We start from the raw sequence: 19,469 nt of genomic DNA, 5'->3' as shown, positions 1-19,469 counted from the left end.
AATGGCCAACGATGACTCCAGATTTCTAAGAAAACATCCTAAAAAGTGTGTCAACATACAATGTGCTTTCCTTCACTTACACACATGTGCTGCTGATATGTCACCAGGGAGCATGGTACTTAAATGTTTTTTCTAGCAATACTACCTATTTGTACTGATTCTACTACTCTTCTCTTGTGACTCCAAATCACACATTTGTGCGGCAGCTGGCTGGACTGAGAAAAGATCGTGGAATTCACCTGTCCTGTTCTCCCCTGCCCCAACCGCCCATGGAGGCCTGTAAGAAGAATGAGTCTGAAACCTTGGTGTTATCGCCAACATTTTCTCTAAGCTAATTAATGAGCCACACACTTAAACATATATTTGATAGTAACTTTAAAATGCGGCCTTAAGCTTGATTCAATCAAAAAGTGCTGAAGAACTCGAGTATGTTTAAATTTTCTGAGCTTCGTTTTCTTCCTTCATTGGTCAGGAACTAAAGCAAACAATTCACTGAGGTATCTGTTCTGCACCTCTTTTTTTCATTCTGGCATTATGCTCCCATCACCCAAAAAAGAAGTTTCATCTAGAAACTATCCCTAACTCCAAACTGTATTTCATTAATGTGATCATAGCCTCTGGCAACAACTGAGCAGGGTGGGCATGGGCTGGTAACCCAAGTAGGACAGTAGCACTTTCCCTCTTGAAACTCTGACACAGAAAGGCTCTTGAGCAAATTCTTTTTTTTGCAAAGTATGTGTGTATATATGTACATTAAATTTATTGGGGTAACAGTGGTTGTTCTGTAAGTTTCAGGTGCAAAACTTTATCATCCCTCTATACACTCCACTGAGTGCTCATCAGTCTAGTTTCCATTCATCACCATACACGTGACCCCCTTCAGGTCTTTGTCCTGCCCCCTCTCCTCCCCCGCCCCCAGCACCTCTGCATTCTGTACACATGAGCCTTTACAGAGAAATTCTCAAGATCCTGAATTATTATCTTAAAACAGCTTTTAATACATTGATTGTAGAATAGCTTTAAATTTTATTCCAGCCTTATTAAAAGAGCCTGAGACACTTACTGATGTAAAAAGAATATAGTATTACTTTTGTCCCCACTGTATTTCTTTTTGTACACCACCCCCCCTCCCCTGCCCCGCCTGACACACACAGTGTCACAGAGGCCTTTCTTGACTATCTATCATGGTTAATCCTGCTCAAGCCATAATTCTCCTTTACACAACCTAGTTCACAGCAATCACCAAAACATATAATTACAATAATTATATACATTTGTTTACTTTGTCCCCCTCAACGGATTCTCGGCGGAAGCACCCTCCACTTTATTTACTAATGTATATCAGCACCTGGCACAGTGACCGGCATGGTAGGTATCAATAATGATTTGTTGGTTGAACAAATGGGAAAGGGGAGGGAGAAGGAAACGGTAGTTGTGAATCACCAGCTTTCTTGTTCACGTGCTTAAGCAAATGATGTTAGTCAAAACACCAAACTCGGGGAAGAAAAACAGGTCTGGGCAAGAGGATTAACCGAGTGGGGTGGGGGGTGGAGCCACCAATGAAGAGGTATTGGACACAATTGCAACATGACACCATTGAAGGAGTAATGAGAGGCTGACCCAGGATGACGGCGACAGGAGAGCAGGGAATTTTAGAGATATTACTGGGCAGAATGTATAACACTTGGTAAGTGATTATACTTCGGAGCACCAGGAAAGATTATTCCAAAGGTTCAAGCAGAAATAGCTTTACATGGTGGTAAAAGTTATAGAAGTGAGGTCATTTGAGCCACTTTTGTTTGGGGCAGGGTGACTGTGTCAGGAAGCAAAGGGTGTTTTAGAAATACTGAGTTTAAAGTTCCAGAAAGACAGCCACATAAAACTATCAATCAGGTAGCTGGAAATCTCAGCTTGTAAGACATAAAGGTATGGTTTGAGTTTAAGCACGTTACTGGTCACTCTTAAAGTAACAGTGGAAGTTGAGCAGAAGATGAGGTCCCCGGGGAAAGCTGAATACACATACTCACGCAAAAATGACCAAATGTCATGAAAACAGAATAGAAAAAATTGAAGAACTGTTCCGGATGGAAGGAGACTGAAGAGGCATGGGAACTAAAATGCATGATTCTGGACTGAATCTTGTACCAGAAAAAAAAACTGATATAAAAAGACATTACTGGGACAAATGACAAAATGGGAGAAAGTACTATCATCAATGTTGTCCTATATTTGAAAGTGCACTGTGGTTACATAAGAGAGTATTCTTATTCCTAGGAAGTAAACTGTGAAGAGGTAAAAGTATGTGGTATATTCAATGTATGGAACTATTCAGAAAAAAAAAAATGCCCCGTGTGTGTATATGTGTGTGAGTGAGGAAGGAGAGAGGCAGAACATGACGATAAAACGAATGAAGCAAAATGTTAGAAAAGGGTGAGTCTAGATAAAAGGTACGCAGACATTCTTTGTACCACTCTCGTGTTTTTGTGCACATATGAAATTGTTTAAACTAAAACTTAAAAAAAATACAGGCCAAGATAGAATAAAGGAGCACAGCCCTGATTGTAGAAAGTAAAGAATGAATTGATCGCTAGACTGATGGACATTGAGTTATTCAGAATTCAGGAGAGAAGAGGTTTATGTCGCCAAGTATGCAAAGAGCATTTCTCCACACCAACTGTTCCATTTACACAACGAAATAGGCACACTATAGGCTCATAATGCAAATCCATTTCTGTGCTTTGGAGGTGGAAATAGGTATATCACTTGAGAACCTGTACCACTTAAGCCCAATTATAAGCAATAAACTATCCATGAATAGTTAAATGACTCCCCAGGACATGGTTCCTGGCAGGACAAGGAATTTCAGATCAGACCAATACCCAACAAAGAAAAAGAAAGATGAAAGGTGGCATAAAATAAAATTTATATGCTGTGATAAGAATATGGGAGTTTCTTATTGGTTCCTTTCAGAGCCTTATGTCTGAACTGAAAAGGAACAGATATTTTTCATCTCCGCAATAAATTTCTTAATGCTTTCACGTACATTACATTATTACTAATTCTAAAGCCTTTACTGGGGAAAGCAATGCAATCACTTGTGGGTAATTTAAGAAGTAAAGAGTATAGCTTGAGATATAATCCTATAAAAGGGAACAAATTTATGTCAGATGGAACAGCCGCCTAAAAGCCAAGAGAAACTTTTAGAACCATGCCGGGCTAGACTATTTTAATATAAATAAAGCAAACCTGTGGGAAAATAGAACACGGCAGGAATAAGAGAAATCAAGTAACAAAGAAAATATAATTTTATTAACTGTAGAAAATCAATAGAGTAATCCATAAAAGAGAGTATTTTACAAATATCATTCAGATATTAAAGATGTCATCTAAAAAGTATGAATTTATTGTATATTCTTTCTTTCGCAAAGTATGACAAAAGAGCACCTTAATACAAGGTTGAGAATTAGGAATTTATACATTCAAATGACAATTTTGAAGTGAATTATGTTATGTAACCATGAAATCTAGAAATGATGAATAAAATTATTGCAAAGTAAAATAAAGTTTGAGTACAACACTATAACTTTTATTTCTTTAAACAATTAATTTTTTTTATTTCAGAGAGGTGGGAGGGAGGGAGAAAGAGAGGGAGAGAAACACTGATGTGAGAGAAAAACATCAAATGGCTGCCTTCTGTCCTCTCTGTGCCTGGGGACTGAACCTGCAACCCAGGCATGTGCCCTGACGGGGAACGGAACCATTCAGTGTGGGGGACAGTGCCCAACCAACTGAGCTGCACAGGCCAGGCAGTACTACAGCTTGTATTCCAAATCTCATTGTCCTTCATTCCATTAAGTTCATTTTGTAAATGATACATACGTTGACTGAAGAAGCCAGCAGTAGACGAAAGGGCAGATAAACAAAGATAAAACAATCTAAGAGTATTTAAAAAAGGGCAGAATAAAGGCATACCAAAACTGTCCTAATCTTGGGGATAAAGCACCAAATGGGAATTTAAGAAAACTAGCTTCTATATCAAGCTATAAACGAGCTTGGTACTACATAAAAATAACTTACTCTACTCACCTTTTATTTTTGTATTCTACATGTATAAATGAGGACAGAATTCTACTATAGTCAAAAAACTTGTAGAAATTGAAAGCATAACATCAAGTAGTTATCATTTAAAAATATTTACAAACTGAATTATACATACATTTCAAAATATAAAATATATATTTAAAAAACAGTTAAAACAATCATAACTGAAAAATACTATTAAAATCAATTCTAGATGGCAAGTTTACTTTAAATTCATATATAGGCTTCTCATGTAGGTTCCCACGGATTAACAGAGTATTAAACTTATTCTATTTTCACCATGATCAGGTGTAAAAATTTCTCTTTGACAGAATCCACAGAGTGTGTGCAAAGATTCAAAGCAACAGACATAACTGTTGATATTCATGAAAACTGGATTTTGCATAATGCACACTTTTTGCCCAAAATTTTAAGGGAAAAATAAGGGTGCACATTATATGTGGGTAGTACTAACTCTGTAACTATATAAATGTTTTTAATCTTTTATTTATGCTTATGCATTAAAAGTGTAACTCTAGAAAGCAATAACAATACTGTATACAAAATAATACCCTGGAAGATGATAACTGAATTTATCTAAATATAAATAAACAAAAAATCGAATTGAAAAATTAAAAAGAAACATTTTTTTCCCTGAGAGTGTGGGCCAAAAATATGGGTGTGCATTAACACAAAATACAGTACTTATTATTTGTTACTCAGTATTAGATAAATTATTGAACTTGAACTTGAATTGGAACCTACATAGACCATTTTTAAAAAAAGACTTTTATTTATTTATTTTTTAGAGACAGGGGAAGTGGGTGAGAAAGAGAGGGAGAGAAGTGTCAATGTGAGAGAAACATCAATCGTTGTCTCTCCTACCTGCCCTGACTGGGGACTGAATCTGCTACTCAGGCCAAGTGTCCTGACTGGGAATTGAACACATGACCTTTTCTATGGGGGCTGATGACTAACCAACTGAGTCATACCTGTCAGGGGCCTATGTAGACCTTTTAATCTCTGAGAAAAATCCATAATTTTGTAGACAATTAAAAGTCCTTGAATGAAAACCCTTTTTCATTCATATTTACAAGTGGCATACTATTTTCTTACATTTATCTTTATAATAACACTGTTTAATCATTTAATGAAACATATGATAAAGAAAAACTTTTAACATACACGAAAAAGTTGAGACTAATTATACCTGATTAGAAAATTGTGTATGGGCACATCTGAGGCTTTATTTATATAAAGTATGATTCAGGGAAATCAAAATCCATGTAAAGATTCAAATATATTTGTTTATTCTGATATTGATACCAAGGAAGTAGAATCACATATTTGAGTATTAAAAACTCAACATCTGAAAAATAAAAATATTTTTCCTTGGGTTTAACTATATACAAAAGCACACATGATATTCCCAAAATATATGAGTTCAAATATTTCTAGGCAATATACACTCAAAAGAATTTCAGTGGATATTAAACAAATATATAGCATCCTTTCCAAATAGTCCTAAGCACTAAGTTTTTGAAAAAACACAGGAAAAGTGAACTGCAGAGATGTGAAAAAATTATACACTCAAAAATAGTTTGGGCTCACCGTTCCTCTTGCGCGGTAACTTAACTAACGCGTTAACTCTTTCCAGCTGTTGTCACAGATAATGTCAGGATTCAAAGAGGCTTCAAACTCATCAAGTTGCCCACTTGATGCTTCAGTCCTTGAAGCACATTCCTACTGAATGCCTGTCCAGCTAACGTGCAAACACCTCCCCCACTGGAGGATGCTAGGTGGCAAGGCATTTTGGAAAGCCTCAGCAGCAAGTTTACCTTCACTCTTTCTTCTGCTGTTTACCCAGGCATCCCAATGCTACTTTGAGTCTCACCAAGTGAGAAAACCAGCTCATTCATCTAGGAACTCTTCAAATATCTGTTGACAGTTCTAATCTAGCACTGTTAGGGTACTTTTGCATCTTTCCACAGTTTAGGCCAGACCCGGGGTTTAAAGCCTGGGTGCCCAGACCCCAGCACAATTCTTCAGATATGGTAATTATCAACCACATTCTAGAGATAACTTCTACTACTGTAGGATATAGATCCATATAGAAATCTCCCAAGTTATTTTCCCACTTCAATGCTAAGCATTTATTTTCACATTTCAATTCAATTTCAATTCAATTATACTAATAACTCAGGTTGTCTGGGTCCAAGTGTATGATCTTATATTTATTCATTACGTTTCATTCAGGTCATTAATTTCTGCTTGAAAAGATCTACTCAGATCTTTATTCTGTAATTCAATTTCTTTGTTATTCTGCTGCCGTATATTATAGCAAATTTGTAACATAAGGTGCTTTTATTTTTACTCAAATTACTGACAAAAATATGTATAGTATTATACATATTATAAATATGTATAGAAATATTTATAGTACTAAATACAGTAATACATATAACACTACAGAGCATTATTGATATCTATCTCTTGATCATTAATGATTCTCTAAAAACACCTGGGTAATGCCTTAAGCAGTCACTAACCCATTTATCTAACCTTGAATTGTGCCCATGTATTCCCTATCTTGTTTAGAAGGATGTCATGGAAAGTCGTGGCAAATCACTTGTACCCTAACTTCATTTCTACGTTTTACCAGCACAATGTCCCTAATAAAGATGGAAATGTAATCTGCTTTGATTTATTCTTAAGAGAACCCATCCTAACTCTTGGTCATCTTGCTCCCCCAGTAGCAATGTGAAAAACCACTACAAACATCGCTGCTTATTGAGCATATAATCTAGGACATGCACTTACAATATCTTATTATATCTAAGCCTGAAAACAGCCCCAAAAGAAAGTTTAAAAATGTCACAAGTTCCATATTTAAATAGGACAAAAGAATGTATTATAAAAAATCTATATCCAACATCTGTCCCCCAGCCTCCCAATTTATTGCACAAGCAAGAATTGTTTAGATATAAGCAAATACACACAAATTATACATGTATGTATTGTATTGTTTTTTAATTTTTATAGAAATGACAGCCTTATGTATAATATACACACATCTATCTGTTATATATCCTGCATGAAAAAATGTGTGCATATACATGATAATGCTGTTACATATATATGGTTCTGCAGCTTGCCTTTTTCACACAACGACATATCTTAAAGCTTTTCCCTTGTCAGGATATAAAACTACTTTATTCCTTTTGTACAGTGACATGTTTTATTCTATAGCTGTAACCAAGTGCTGTAACTTACTTAGTTATTGCCTAAATGTCAATGAATGTTTGGGATAATTTCAATCTTTTGTAGCAGCTTCCTATGCTATAAAGAATATGTCATTATATACGCCACTGAGTACCTAGCAAGAAAGTCTGTAGGATAACATAGCAGAAATGCCACTCCTGGGCCAACAGCAATGTGCACTGGTTCTTTTGCCTCGTTGTTAAATTACTCTTCAAAGAGGTTGTACCAACTTAAAATCCACTAACAAGGCATGAGATTTCCTGTTTTTCCAAACACAGAGTATTCACAACCCTTCAGTTTTTGCTGGAGGAAAACTAGTTTTAATCTCAATCTAATTTTCACTTGTGACCCATCTGTAGGAGAGTCTTCCTATGGGGAAGTGAATCACACGACTCTGACAGGAGTTGCAGGTGTTCTTTCCCAGACTGCATTTGTCTTTTGACCTTCTTTATGGTAGTAATTCCACACCAACATTTTTCATTTGCAAGGAGCTAAGTTTATGAATTCTTACTTTTACAAATGCTGAATTCCAAAAGCGTTGTACAATCCAGGGCTATGAAACCATTACCCTATGGTTTCTCTAGTACTTTAACGACTTGCATAAAAACAGCTGACCTATTTGGAATGTGTCCCAGTGTTGACTGTGAGGTATGAATCCGACATTTCTTTTTCACCATGTTGGGTACCCCGGCGACCTGATGCAATTTGTGGTTCTTGCTCAGAAACGCACTTATTTAATTTTTCAATATGAATTTAATATGTGTGGTTAAAAATTTTTTTTCTGTAACGTGAATAAAGTCTGAGGATCTAATGTATGACATGGTGACCATAGCTGACAATGCTGTATTGTTTAACTGAAATTTTCTAAGAAAGTAAAACTTAAATCTTCTCACACGCAAGTAAAAATGTGAGCTGGTGGGTGTGTTAATGAACTTCAGGGAGAGGAATCTTTTCACAATGTATACACATACCCAATCCTCAGGTTGTCCACCTTCAACATCTCACAGTTTTGTCAATTATAAAGCTGGGGGGAAAAGTCCCCCAACCCTATGAAGATTCAGGAATCCACCATATTAGTAAAAGATTTGAGTGTCCAGAGGTCTGAGGAACGCCAGGGGACCTCCTCCAAAATAAATGATACATTTATCACCTCCATAAAGAAAGAAGGCCAGACAGAAGCTGCAGGAGACATAGTGCGGCCTCACGGGGCCGGATGGTCCCCAAGGCCATGGCTGCTGGCCTTCTATCTCCAGGAAAAAAGCCGCAGGTGCCCAAAGGAGCTTTAGACCCACCTGATGTGTCCTCTCTTGGGTCTACAGATTAGTATTAATGTAAAGAGGTCATTTTTCAGAACTTTCTTACTTCATCTCCTGAAAGGTTCAGGCTAGCCCAGTGAGGCCAATACAAAGAAGACTGAGTCACCCATCAGACACCCTCCACAAGTCCTGTGGCCAGATGAGGGGCCAGGGCCTCAGAAACCAGAGCCCCACAGCCAGCTGACGGAGCCAATCCTGTGCTTGCAGCAGATGGAAGAGGACTACATCACGCAGCTGGAGACCAGGCACTGCAGCAGGAAGCCATTCTTGGCCACTTAAAGTGCCAGGTGATCAGCCTCTCCCAGTCTGGGGCCACAAGAAGCCTGGAGCTCCCGATGCCCTGCTCTCCCCTGGACTCTACGGGTGACGCTGGAGGTGGGCAGCAGGCCTGATCATCCAGGCAGCCTGACCAGCTAAGTCACCAACTGAGTGATTTGGAAGCTGCATTTGTCAGTCATAATCTGTTCAACCATGAGGTTGACATCTCTGCTTTATTCCACTCCAGATTCCAGAATTACATGCCCAAGGAGACAAACACCACGAGGACAAGAACACCTCAGGCTTCATCAACCTCGGCATCAAGAGAACAAGCTCTGCACTGATTAGGGGACTGAAAGGTTGAGTTGGAGTGACATGACTACATTGTTAATGGCCTGTGATGTTGTCACTGGAGCAGAGAAACACTCCTGAGGGAAGAAGTGGGCCAGTTTCTGACTGCAAGGACCCTGCCCAGCTTGATGCAGAAAATGTGGTTGTTCTAAGTGGCTACTGCTCTGCCTCGGATTCATTGACCATGGTTCTGTGTAATCCGGGTGAGGCCTTTCTGACCTCCACCCCCTTTCTTGCTGACTTCCCCTATACTTCCCACCTGTATGGGAAAGTTGAGCTGATTCATTTCTACCTGGACAGTCAGATCATTGAGGTGAATACCCAACCATTCCAGCTGACTGTGGACAAGCTAGAGAAAGCCCTGCTTGAGGCTAGCCTTAAGCGGAAAAAGGTCAAAGGCCTCATGCTTATCAACTCCCACAATCCTCTGGGAAACATCTACTCCCAGGACTCACTGAAGGAGTACCCGAAATTTGCCAACAGGTAGAACCTCCTTGTGATCACAGATTTGCATGCTGTCTGTGTTTGATGATTCTACCGTATTCCACAGTGTTCTGGGCATGGAAAGTTTGCCTGAGCCCAACAGGACCCATTTGATCTGGGGCACCAGTAAGGGTTTAGAGATCTCTGGTGTGCGTTTTGGCACTCTGCACACCCACAAGGACGTGGCCTTTGCCGTGAATGCCTTTGGCTGCCTCTGCAGCATCTCTGGCCTCACCAGCGCAAGCTGTGTCAGCTGCTCCAGGACAGAGAATGAACCAACAATGTGCACCTGCCCACTAACCACCTCGGCTGCAGGAAGCTCACAGGTACATCACCAACAAGTATAAGGCACTGAATACCCCTTTTCTCAGTTGTGGCTCTGGCCTCCGTGTCTAGATCAGCTTGAAAGAGTATCTGGGCCCACGCACATCTGAGGAAGAGCTGCTCCTCTATCGCCACTTCCTGGACAATGAACTAGCATTGTCCCCTGGCATTACATGTGTCCTATGTGTGTTAGGATCCTGGCTGGTTCTGGGTCATCTTTTTGGATAAGCCCCTCCACCTAAGAGTCACCATGCATTGGTTCTCTCAGGCACTAGTGGAGCAGAAGCAGGCTTTCACAGTGAAGCAATGAAGAATGCACAAAGGGAATAAGCAGTCTGCTTCCCAATCAGCACCCCCAGCCAATCACACGCTCAGGGTGCCCCTGACATCAGCCTCTAGTCCAGAATGCTGTAGTATTGACCCACTGTTATAATAAAGCAGACAGTGGGATCCTCTAGAAACTGACCCAGTGAGCAGCCTCAAGCTGAGTATCTGTGACTTTTGGAAGGTTTGCATCTTTTTAACCTTTGCTAGCTATTTTGTGGTATGAAATGATTTTAGGAGGTTTTGGGTGGGAAAGATTGTAGGAATAAAGGGAGTTCTGGATGGGTTTAATTTTGTATGAAAGAAAGAAAGGGAGGGAGGGAGGGAGAGAGGGAGGGAGGGAGAGAGAGAGGAAGGAAGGAAGGAAGGAAGGAAGGAGAAAAAAGGGAAGAAAGGAAGAAATAAAAAATAAATAAAATAAAATGAAATGAAACAAAATGAAATACAATGAAATGAAATGTCTGGTTCCAGTAATGCCTGGTTCCCGTAAAGCGCACCTGAAACACATTCTTCTCTCTCACCACACCGGGGTCAGGCACAGGAGATAATAAGAGTATTCCTGGAAGCCACTGCTACTCAGAAATGGCTGGCGATAATTTAACTATAAAACAGAAGTGACCATGAAGCACTTAATCCAAATGCATCCCTGACTCCACTGCCTTTACCAGGGTCCCAGAAGGCCTGTGCCATCCACCACCACCCAACACAAGGGGAAGTTAGTGTGCAGACTTAAAAACAAACCTTGCTGGTATTTTCATGTGGATCCCATTCAATGTACAGTTTAACTTAAAAAAATACTGACATTTTCATAAAAAATAGTTCTCTATGTACACCATTCTCTAAAATGAACTTTGGATGGATGATAGATATAATGTGAAAAATATAACTACAAAAACCTATATGGATGAGTGAAGGTACAGTAAGTACAAGAACAGCCATGCTAATTCTGAAAAAGACTGTTAGAGTCAGTTTTCATGTTTCTGTAAAAACTCTTGAAATTTTTAACATGAATTGTATTGAATTTACTGTATTTTTTGGACCATAAGATGCACCTAGGTTTTAGACAAAAATAGGGAAAAAAATTCAAAGCAACAAATGTGGTAAAATATTTAATAACATAAATAACATAATATTTCACCAAAGTGAATGTAAACAGAACTCAGCAGCAGCATTAACAACCATTATTTCTCCCAAATTTGGGGGAAAAGGTGCAGTGTATAGTCCGAAAAACAAGGTATAAATTAAGAAAGGATGAAACTGTGGAGACATCTAGAATCCTTCTTTTTTAAAGTCATCTAGCAACATTATAGCCTTAAAGTGGAGGGATTTTCCCTTTTATTTGTTGATATTATAGCTAAAAAAGGAAGTACTTTAGCTGTTTTAAGCATTTTGTTAAAGCCCACACTTATTTTGAGCTTTAGATTCCCAGACATTACCCTCATTTATTCAGTCAATAAATGCCTGGTCCCCTAATGTCCTTTGAAGGTGTGAGCATCAGCGCTACTTGCTGCTCATAGGCATTTCTAGTGTGTCTAGAAACACATTCTTTTTCTCCTTGTTTGCCTTGATCTAACACTGTTATAAGTATTGACAGCTGGCTGACAATCAGGCTGTGGAAAAGCAAGGTTTTTACTAATACTTCAAGGAATTAAGCTTCCTCTCTTCTAGCAGTTTAAAAATGAGCTGTACCAGTTTATTCAATATTCTAGTGGAAAATGGCTTGGAAAGATACCAACTTTTGAATAACAAAAATTTAGTTAGTAAAGATTAATAGCAAACAGTTGAACAAATTAGTTTATAATAATAAAAGCAAACATTTCTCTAGTACTACTTCTGTGCAAGACACTGTTCTATATGCTTAAGAAGCATTAAATTATTGAATTCTCAGTAATTCAGAAATACTTTTAGGTACTGAAGTATCCCAGGGCCTTTAGGACAAATACCAGTGTCTGGACAAGAAGAAGTGTCAGGCAAAGAAGAATTTTAGGCATTAAGAAGATTACAAAGTTTAGCATAAATATGAAGTAGCTCATTTGAAGGTACAATTTACTATTCTCCTCATTCCAAATCCACAAAAACATCTCAAAGCTAGCAAGTTAGGAAATTCTGCTTGGTTTACTAACTAAAATCTTATGCTTTCTTTTAAAGTATGTTAGTTTGTTCATAAATATTATTCTAGAACCATTACTAAATTTATCACGCTCAAAAACATCAACAAAAAAGCCAAATAAATCTTTAGTGGAAATCATATAGATATATAAATAGAAGGGTTCTACATAGTAATAGATAACTTTAAATAGCGTGTATTAGCACTTCAGCAAAAACAGCTGATTTATAAATTTATTTTATATTGAGATCTTTGGAATTAGATATACTTTCACATTATAGGAAAGATTTCTTTTTTAAAAATATTTTATTTCTTTTTTTTAATTTTTAGAGAGAGGGGAAGGGAAGGAGGACGAGATGGAGAGAAACATCAATGTGTGGTTGCCTCTCACATGGCCCCCACTGGGGCCCTGGCCCGCAACCCAGGCATGTGCCCTGACTGGGAATTGAACTGTGACCCTTTGGTTCACAGCCTGTGCTCAATCCACTGAGCTACACCAGCCAGGACAGAAAGATTTCTTCAATATTACAATTATTAAAGTTCTTCCACTGGTCCATCAAGTTTATAAAGTTGAGATATATTCAGAAGTATAACTCTGAGCCATTCTAACAGATTTTGACAAACTAAAAAAATTAAAGATAGGTTAATTATATGAAGACTTGCCTCAACTTTTATGTATTGCATAAATCACAAACAAATCTGCAGGTGTGCACTTAACAATTGAAAGACCGATTCAGCTTATTTTCAAAGTTTATCAATGTGTCAAAGGTATATGAAAACTTTTTGTACTATATTAGTAGTTTTCTGTCGAGTTATTTCAAAATAAAAAGTTTTTTAAAAAGTTAAGCACTGTTTACTCTCCATATAGTCAAACCACTGAAAATTCAGTGTTCAGTGAGGTAACGACATTTACCTTGATATTCATTAGTGATTTTTCCTTTTAACTAGGCTATTAAATATCCTTTGTTACTGATAAATAAAAGATAAATCATTTTCTCTTCCCCTGCCTCCTACACATGAACCAGAACATAAAAGATTTTTAAAAAATGAACTAGGGAGTGTACAATGAATGGCACAACTACTTTGAAGTTAAGCTTGGCAGGTTTTCTTAAGGTAAAACAGTAATTTAGTCTATGGTTAACAATTCTACTCCTAGGTATTTACCCAAGAGAAATAATAAAAACATATGCCCATAAAACACATGTACAACAAATGTTCATAGCAGCTTTACTCATGACAGTTCCAAGCTGAAACAACGTAAATGCCCATCGACAGGTGAATGGATACACAGACCATGGATGTGTGCTTGTACTCAGCAATAGTAAGGGATGAACTCTCGACACAGAAACAAATGGACGACACGTAGAAGGCGGCTGAGTGAAAGAAGCGAGACACCAAGGAGAACATAATGCATGATTCCTCTTAGTGTTACTCCAGAAAGAGCAAAACTAACCTATTGTGATGGAAATCAGTGTTTGCCTCTTAAAGAGTAGTGATTGAGATTAATGAAAACAATATTACGAAGCTCTCTTGTGTGACACAATTGCTCTTTATCTTGTTTCAACGTATGCAAAATTTACACACTATAGAAATAACACATGTATATTATATTTCAATGGAAATAAAGATTATACTTTATTAAAACATAATTTGAAAAATCAAAGTGAGAAGAACAAAAATTGCAGAGTTTTGACATTACTGCTTTCAGGCTGCTTACCTGTCTAAGAGCTCACTATGTTTCTCTAAAGCATCCTTTTCAGCCAGCACTGCTCGGTCCTTTTCGGCCACAGCATTATCCCTTGCTTCTCGGAGATTTCTAAAATGTAAAGATACATTCAGTTATTCTAAATACATAAGCATCCATCTTCTACAGATTAATAAATGAGTTTTCATGGAGTGGGGCCCTCTGACAATCCTAAGGAGCTGACAGAGGATGGCAAACCGAATGGTGTATCCTATTTGCCTGGTGTGGTTAGTTTCTGCAGCAGCACGCGGCACTGCAGGTGCAAACACGGGCCATCTCTAAATGTCACGCTGCCTTTCTTCGCAACTTTTCTCCACATGGGCTGAAGGTGGACTAAACACCGTATTATATTATATACGTTATTATTAATACTGTATTATCCATGAGACAACTGAGGTTTTGAGACGTTAATAATACTTTATAAAGTACTTTAAGTAAAAGATATAAGACAGAGAAGCTTGGAATACGAGCAAGGGAACGACTGATGCGATACTACTTCCTGGACCTGACTTGAAGAGAAAGGGAAGAGAAGGGCACCCAGGAGGGAAGATGGATGAGGAGCCAGCAGAAGGGACGAAGGACATGAAATCCTGATGAGGTGATAAGCATTAACGCGCAAGTAGCTGCACGAGTGCGGAGGAAGACTAGAGATCACTGTTGGGGAACGGATTTGGAGGCGGACTAGTGCTGTGCTTCCAGCGATAATCGTAGCTGGGGCCCTCGGAGCAGCTGAATGCAGTGAAGCTGAGACGAAGGTCAATGTTCACATAGGACAAAAGGGAGTATGAGGCCAGAGTGCTAGATAAATCATCTACTTCCAGTGCTGATGAAAGCACTGGAAGTAACTGAAACTAAAATTGATATAAAGACACATTTAGTGACAGTTAAGAAAATGTCCAAAAGGTAAAGGGTTACATCAGTAATTAGATGATACAGCCAGACATGAGCCTTTAAAGATCAAATCTTTTTTTTTTATTAAAGTGAAAGTTTGAATTTAAAAAATATCAACAGTCAGCTTCTTTAACAGAGGTAATTTTTTAAATCCTCTTCTTAACAGTTATAAATAAAGATAGAGTATAGCATAAACAATTTTGCTCACTTAATCCTTACAAATCCTTTATGTTGTTTATTCTAACCTATTTCGTAGTTGAGTAGACTGAGATTCAGAGGACTTAAGTACCCAGCTCCAAGTCACACAGTTAAGTGTTAAAAGCTGTAATTGGAGCCCAGCTATATTTTATTCTAAAGCACATGTTTTTTTTTTAAATACATCACATTACCCTATCTCCCATAAAGAAGTAAACTGGGCATTAGAATTTGGTCTTTATTTTTCATGGAGGATGTCAGTAGACAGTCTTGAAAACCCACATGGTTTGAATAAATACACCTAGTAACTACTGGGTAGGAATCCTTGGTGCTTACATGTGCTGTGCCATTATTCAACGTCACCTTCTGCACAGTGCAAAACGCGCAACAAATTGAAATTTTAAAACATGTCAACCAACAGAGATTCATCAGTGGAATAGTTTTTGAGTCAGATACAAAATTATTTAAAAGAAATAAGATAACTCCTATTTAAAAGAAAACAAGAGCATTTAAAGTGGATATCATAAAATGGCATGCCATTTGCTGATATCATCCTGACTGCAGTGACCTTCAAGAAATTCTATTATTGAACTGAAAAGTGAAAATTTACTTTTATAGATAGAATAAAATTCTCAAAGTATATTAGAGATGATTTTTTCATTCCTAGATGATCTACACATTTTAGTCAGTAAATTATCACAAATTGATTGCAATTTTCATATCTCGAATGTAGTCTCATTATTCTATATGTTATTTCAGTAACAAAATTCTAAGTAGGTAATTTTTACGGTACTGATGAATTATGAATGTTTAGTTGGTAGGTGGAGGAGCTTCAGTCCCTAGCTACATTGCCTTTCCTGTAATAACGGGCATTAGAAATGAAAGCAAGACCCAGGGAATGAAATCAAACCCAGACTAAACTAACAGTAGAGCTTACAAAAGGAGGTATAATGAGGGGGTCACTAGTGCATTCACCATGCCGCAATCTTTATCATCCAGCCAACTGTAATTAGTGCTATATCAAGGCATAAACAAAATTTTATGGCCAAAAAGAGGGGGAGCTGATTATTTTTCATTGGAGGAGGAGAGGTGAGTGAATTAAGGGAAGACATGTAAGTTGGACCTGGAAAACAAATAAGTAAAGGCAATTCAAAAAGAGCAAAATGAAATGAATGAAAGTGCTAAACGCTGAGACTTCTACTAGTAAGTCCTCTTTTAAGTGTTTGCTGATAAGATTTTTGTGTAGCCCCTTTCTCCTAATCAGGTACTGCACTGTCCTACCCCTGCCCACGGCCTGCAAGCAACAATAAGGAGCAGCGTAATTCCTTTTAACATAGAGAAATACTTCCTTTAATATTATCTACTGATGTTTAATATTTCAAATTAAGTCTGAGAGATAAACTGCAGTATTCTTCCACTGACAATAATCATAATAGAAAACACAGAATGCTTACCATGTGGTAGGAACTATTCTAGGCACTTCATATCTAATTCCTTTATTATTTATAACATATATTTGTGATAACATATATTTATGATAACATGTTATAATTTAACCTCCACAAGAATCCCACAAAGTGTAGGTTGTATCATTACCTTCATTTTAAAAAGGACAGGACTGAAACAGAGAAGTTAAGCATTAGCTCACGGTCATGTACAAGTAAGCCATGCAGCTCAAATGTGAACCTGGCGTGTCTCGTTCTGGAGTCATGGTCTTCAGCACACTAAGATTTCCTTTGTTTCACAGAATTTTTCTCCGTAAGACATTCTGTCATTGGGAGATTTCTATTACATGATTATCTCATAGCACAAATAGATATTAAAAATCAGCCTTGAGGCCCTGGCTGGGTAGCTCAGTTGGTTAGAGCATTGTCCTGATAGGCCAAGATTGTGGGTTTGATCCCTGGTCAGGGTATATATAGGAATCAACCAATGAATGCACAAATAAGTGGAAAAAAATCGATGTCTCTCACTCTCTTTCTAAAATCAACTGATAAAGTTAAAAAAATAAGCCTTGAAAAAATTGTGAACATATTATACACTTGTTTTTATGGCCCTTGTTTTTTTCAAATTTAGACTGGTTTGAAAAACACCAGATGGACTGTATTCCGGCCATAGATAAAAGTGTAAATGCCATATAACTAATAAATTACCCACTTTAAAATGTTAAATGTGTTAGAAAATGTAACAAAATACAATTAAAGAACGGCAGGAATTTAAATGTTCTTCAAAAGACACAGCTGAAAAATTGATAGAAACTATTGTGACATGTCCAAGCTACCGAAGCTCGGACACGCGGTTTGAAAAGTCCAAACTGAATATGTGTTATATATAATCAAATGTAATTATAATCTATATATCAATACATAATCTATATATGTAATCAAATATATATGTATATATAATCAAATGTGATTGTAACAATGGAGAAAGATGTTGGGAGCTGTACAGTAGACCAACATTACAAGAATTGCTTTAAAATACAAACAGAAGGGAAGGGAGGGAGAAAGAGAGGGAGCGAAGCATCAACGGGTCGTTGCCTCTCGCATGCCCCCTACTGGGGATCTGGCCCACAACCCAGGCCTGTGCCCTGACTGGGAATCGAACCAGCAACCCTTTGGTTCGCTGGCTGGCGCTCAATCCGCTGAGCTACACCAGCCAGGGCAACTTGAGGTATGTTTTAGAGTGAAAGGTGATTCTCTTAATAATCAGACTAGTTATTTCTCTAAAAATGGTTGTAATACCGCAATAAAAGCTATGTATTTCACATGTAATCTAGCACATTTACACAGAGATAACTTTATACATCCAAGTTTATCCGGAAGTATCTCACATCCAAAGCCGGAAAGCCTCAGTACAACACATACAACAGACTTCTGTACAGGGTGGAATGTGTTTTCTTACTACTAGAGATAAATTTTACAGTACCAATATGCCTAATCTAAATTTACACTTGAAAAATGTTAAGGAAAAGTCTTAGAAGAATGAGAAAAGCTTTAGGAACCACTGAAATTCTAACAGGAACAAATCAGAGTTTGGCGATGCCAAGAGCATTTCTTAGTCTGACTAAATATCACCAATGCCTCAGAATTTGAAATTCACCAAGAATAAATAGTGAAAAATCATGGCCGTCAGAAGAGCTCGGCAGGCACAACCAAGCAACCCATTCTTCTCCTTCTGTCTCCATTTAAAATATTATCGGTTAATAAGAGTGGACATTTTTTTTACAGTTGGAACAAAAAGGAATTGAAACAGGCTGTTTATATGACAAGCTTATTTATAGGGAAAACATGTGAATTAATCACGTCTATTTTCAGATTTTTCTTCCTAGACAAAATATGAAAGCTCATTTTTATATCCGATGCTTCTGTTTTAAATATGGCATGAAAAAGAAGGGTTACAAGTGGATTGATTATCCGCTGTTATATAATCAATAACTGGTCATTTTTTTCTTAAAGTAACTTAGCTGAAAAGTAAATGGGACATAAAAAAAGCAAAGTAAATATTTTATTTAACACAATTTATAGGGAATGTTATGCATTTTAAGAGTAGAAACTTTCTGAGGTTACTTTTCCCTGAATGTGCTATACTTTCCTATTGTCTTTCTAAGTTGGTGCCCAAACAGATTGTTTTTCTTCATTTTATAGATGTGAAAACTTGGGCCAAATGTAGATAAATATCCAACCCAAACTGTGGTTTTTAAAAATTACAAAAAATTGAAGCACCAAAATGCAAAACACTTGCTTAAAATCCCAGCTCTCTCTGAAGCAGGGCCAATTTATTCTTTCATTCAACCCATATTTATTGAGCACTTACGAGGCACCAGACATGGGTACACAGAATCCAGCACCTGTTTCACAACGGATGAAAATCCCTACTCACGTGGAAACTACATTCTAGTGGAAAAGAAACCAAAAGTATGTTAGTAGGTCCTAAGTGCTAAGGATGAAAACTAGGCAGAGGAGGGGCTGGCGGGCAGTAAGCATGAGGGGGCTGGGGCGGATTTCAGAAAAGGCATCAGAGAACGGGTGACACACGAAGATTTGGAGAAAGTGAGGACACAGGGCTCTGGGTAGCCAGGAGTGGAGTGTCAAGTGGTGTGAACCATAAACACAGAGACCTGAGGTGAGAAATG

General features: G+C 37.7%; 1 protein-coding gene and 1 pseudogene across 1 annotated transcript in view; one reads left to right on the top strand and one right to left on the bottom strand.

Moving 5' to 3' along the window:
• PIBF1 (progesterone immunomodulatory binding factor 1) overlaps positions 1 to 19,469 on the bottom strand; it is a 184,768-nt gene that overhangs the window by 109,485 nt on the left and 55,814 nt on the right. Inside the window, exon 10 of the mRNA XM_037034772.1 lies at positions 14,222 to 14,320. Within this exon, the coding sequence (XP_036890667.1) occupies positions 14,222 to 14,320 (99 nt within the window). The remainder of the gene's footprint in view (positions 1 to 14,221; positions 14,321 to 19,469) is intronic.
• Positions 270 to 10,383, top strand: LOC118978948 (probable inactive 1-aminocyclopropane-1-carboxylate synthase-like protein 2; annotated as a pseudogene).

The sequence above is a fragment of the Sturnira hondurensis genome, unplaced genomic scaffold (genome assembly GCF_014824575.4).
Source record: "Sturnira hondurensis isolate 20B ecotype Veracruz unplaced genomic scaffold, ASM1482457v3 Scaffold0022201, whole genome shotgun sequence".
Classification (NCBI taxonomy): domain Eukaryota; kingdom Metazoa; phylum Chordata; class Mammalia; order Chiroptera; family Phyllostomidae; genus Sturnira; species Sturnira hondurensis.
This window is presented reverse-complemented; position numbering and strand designations above follow the sequence as displayed.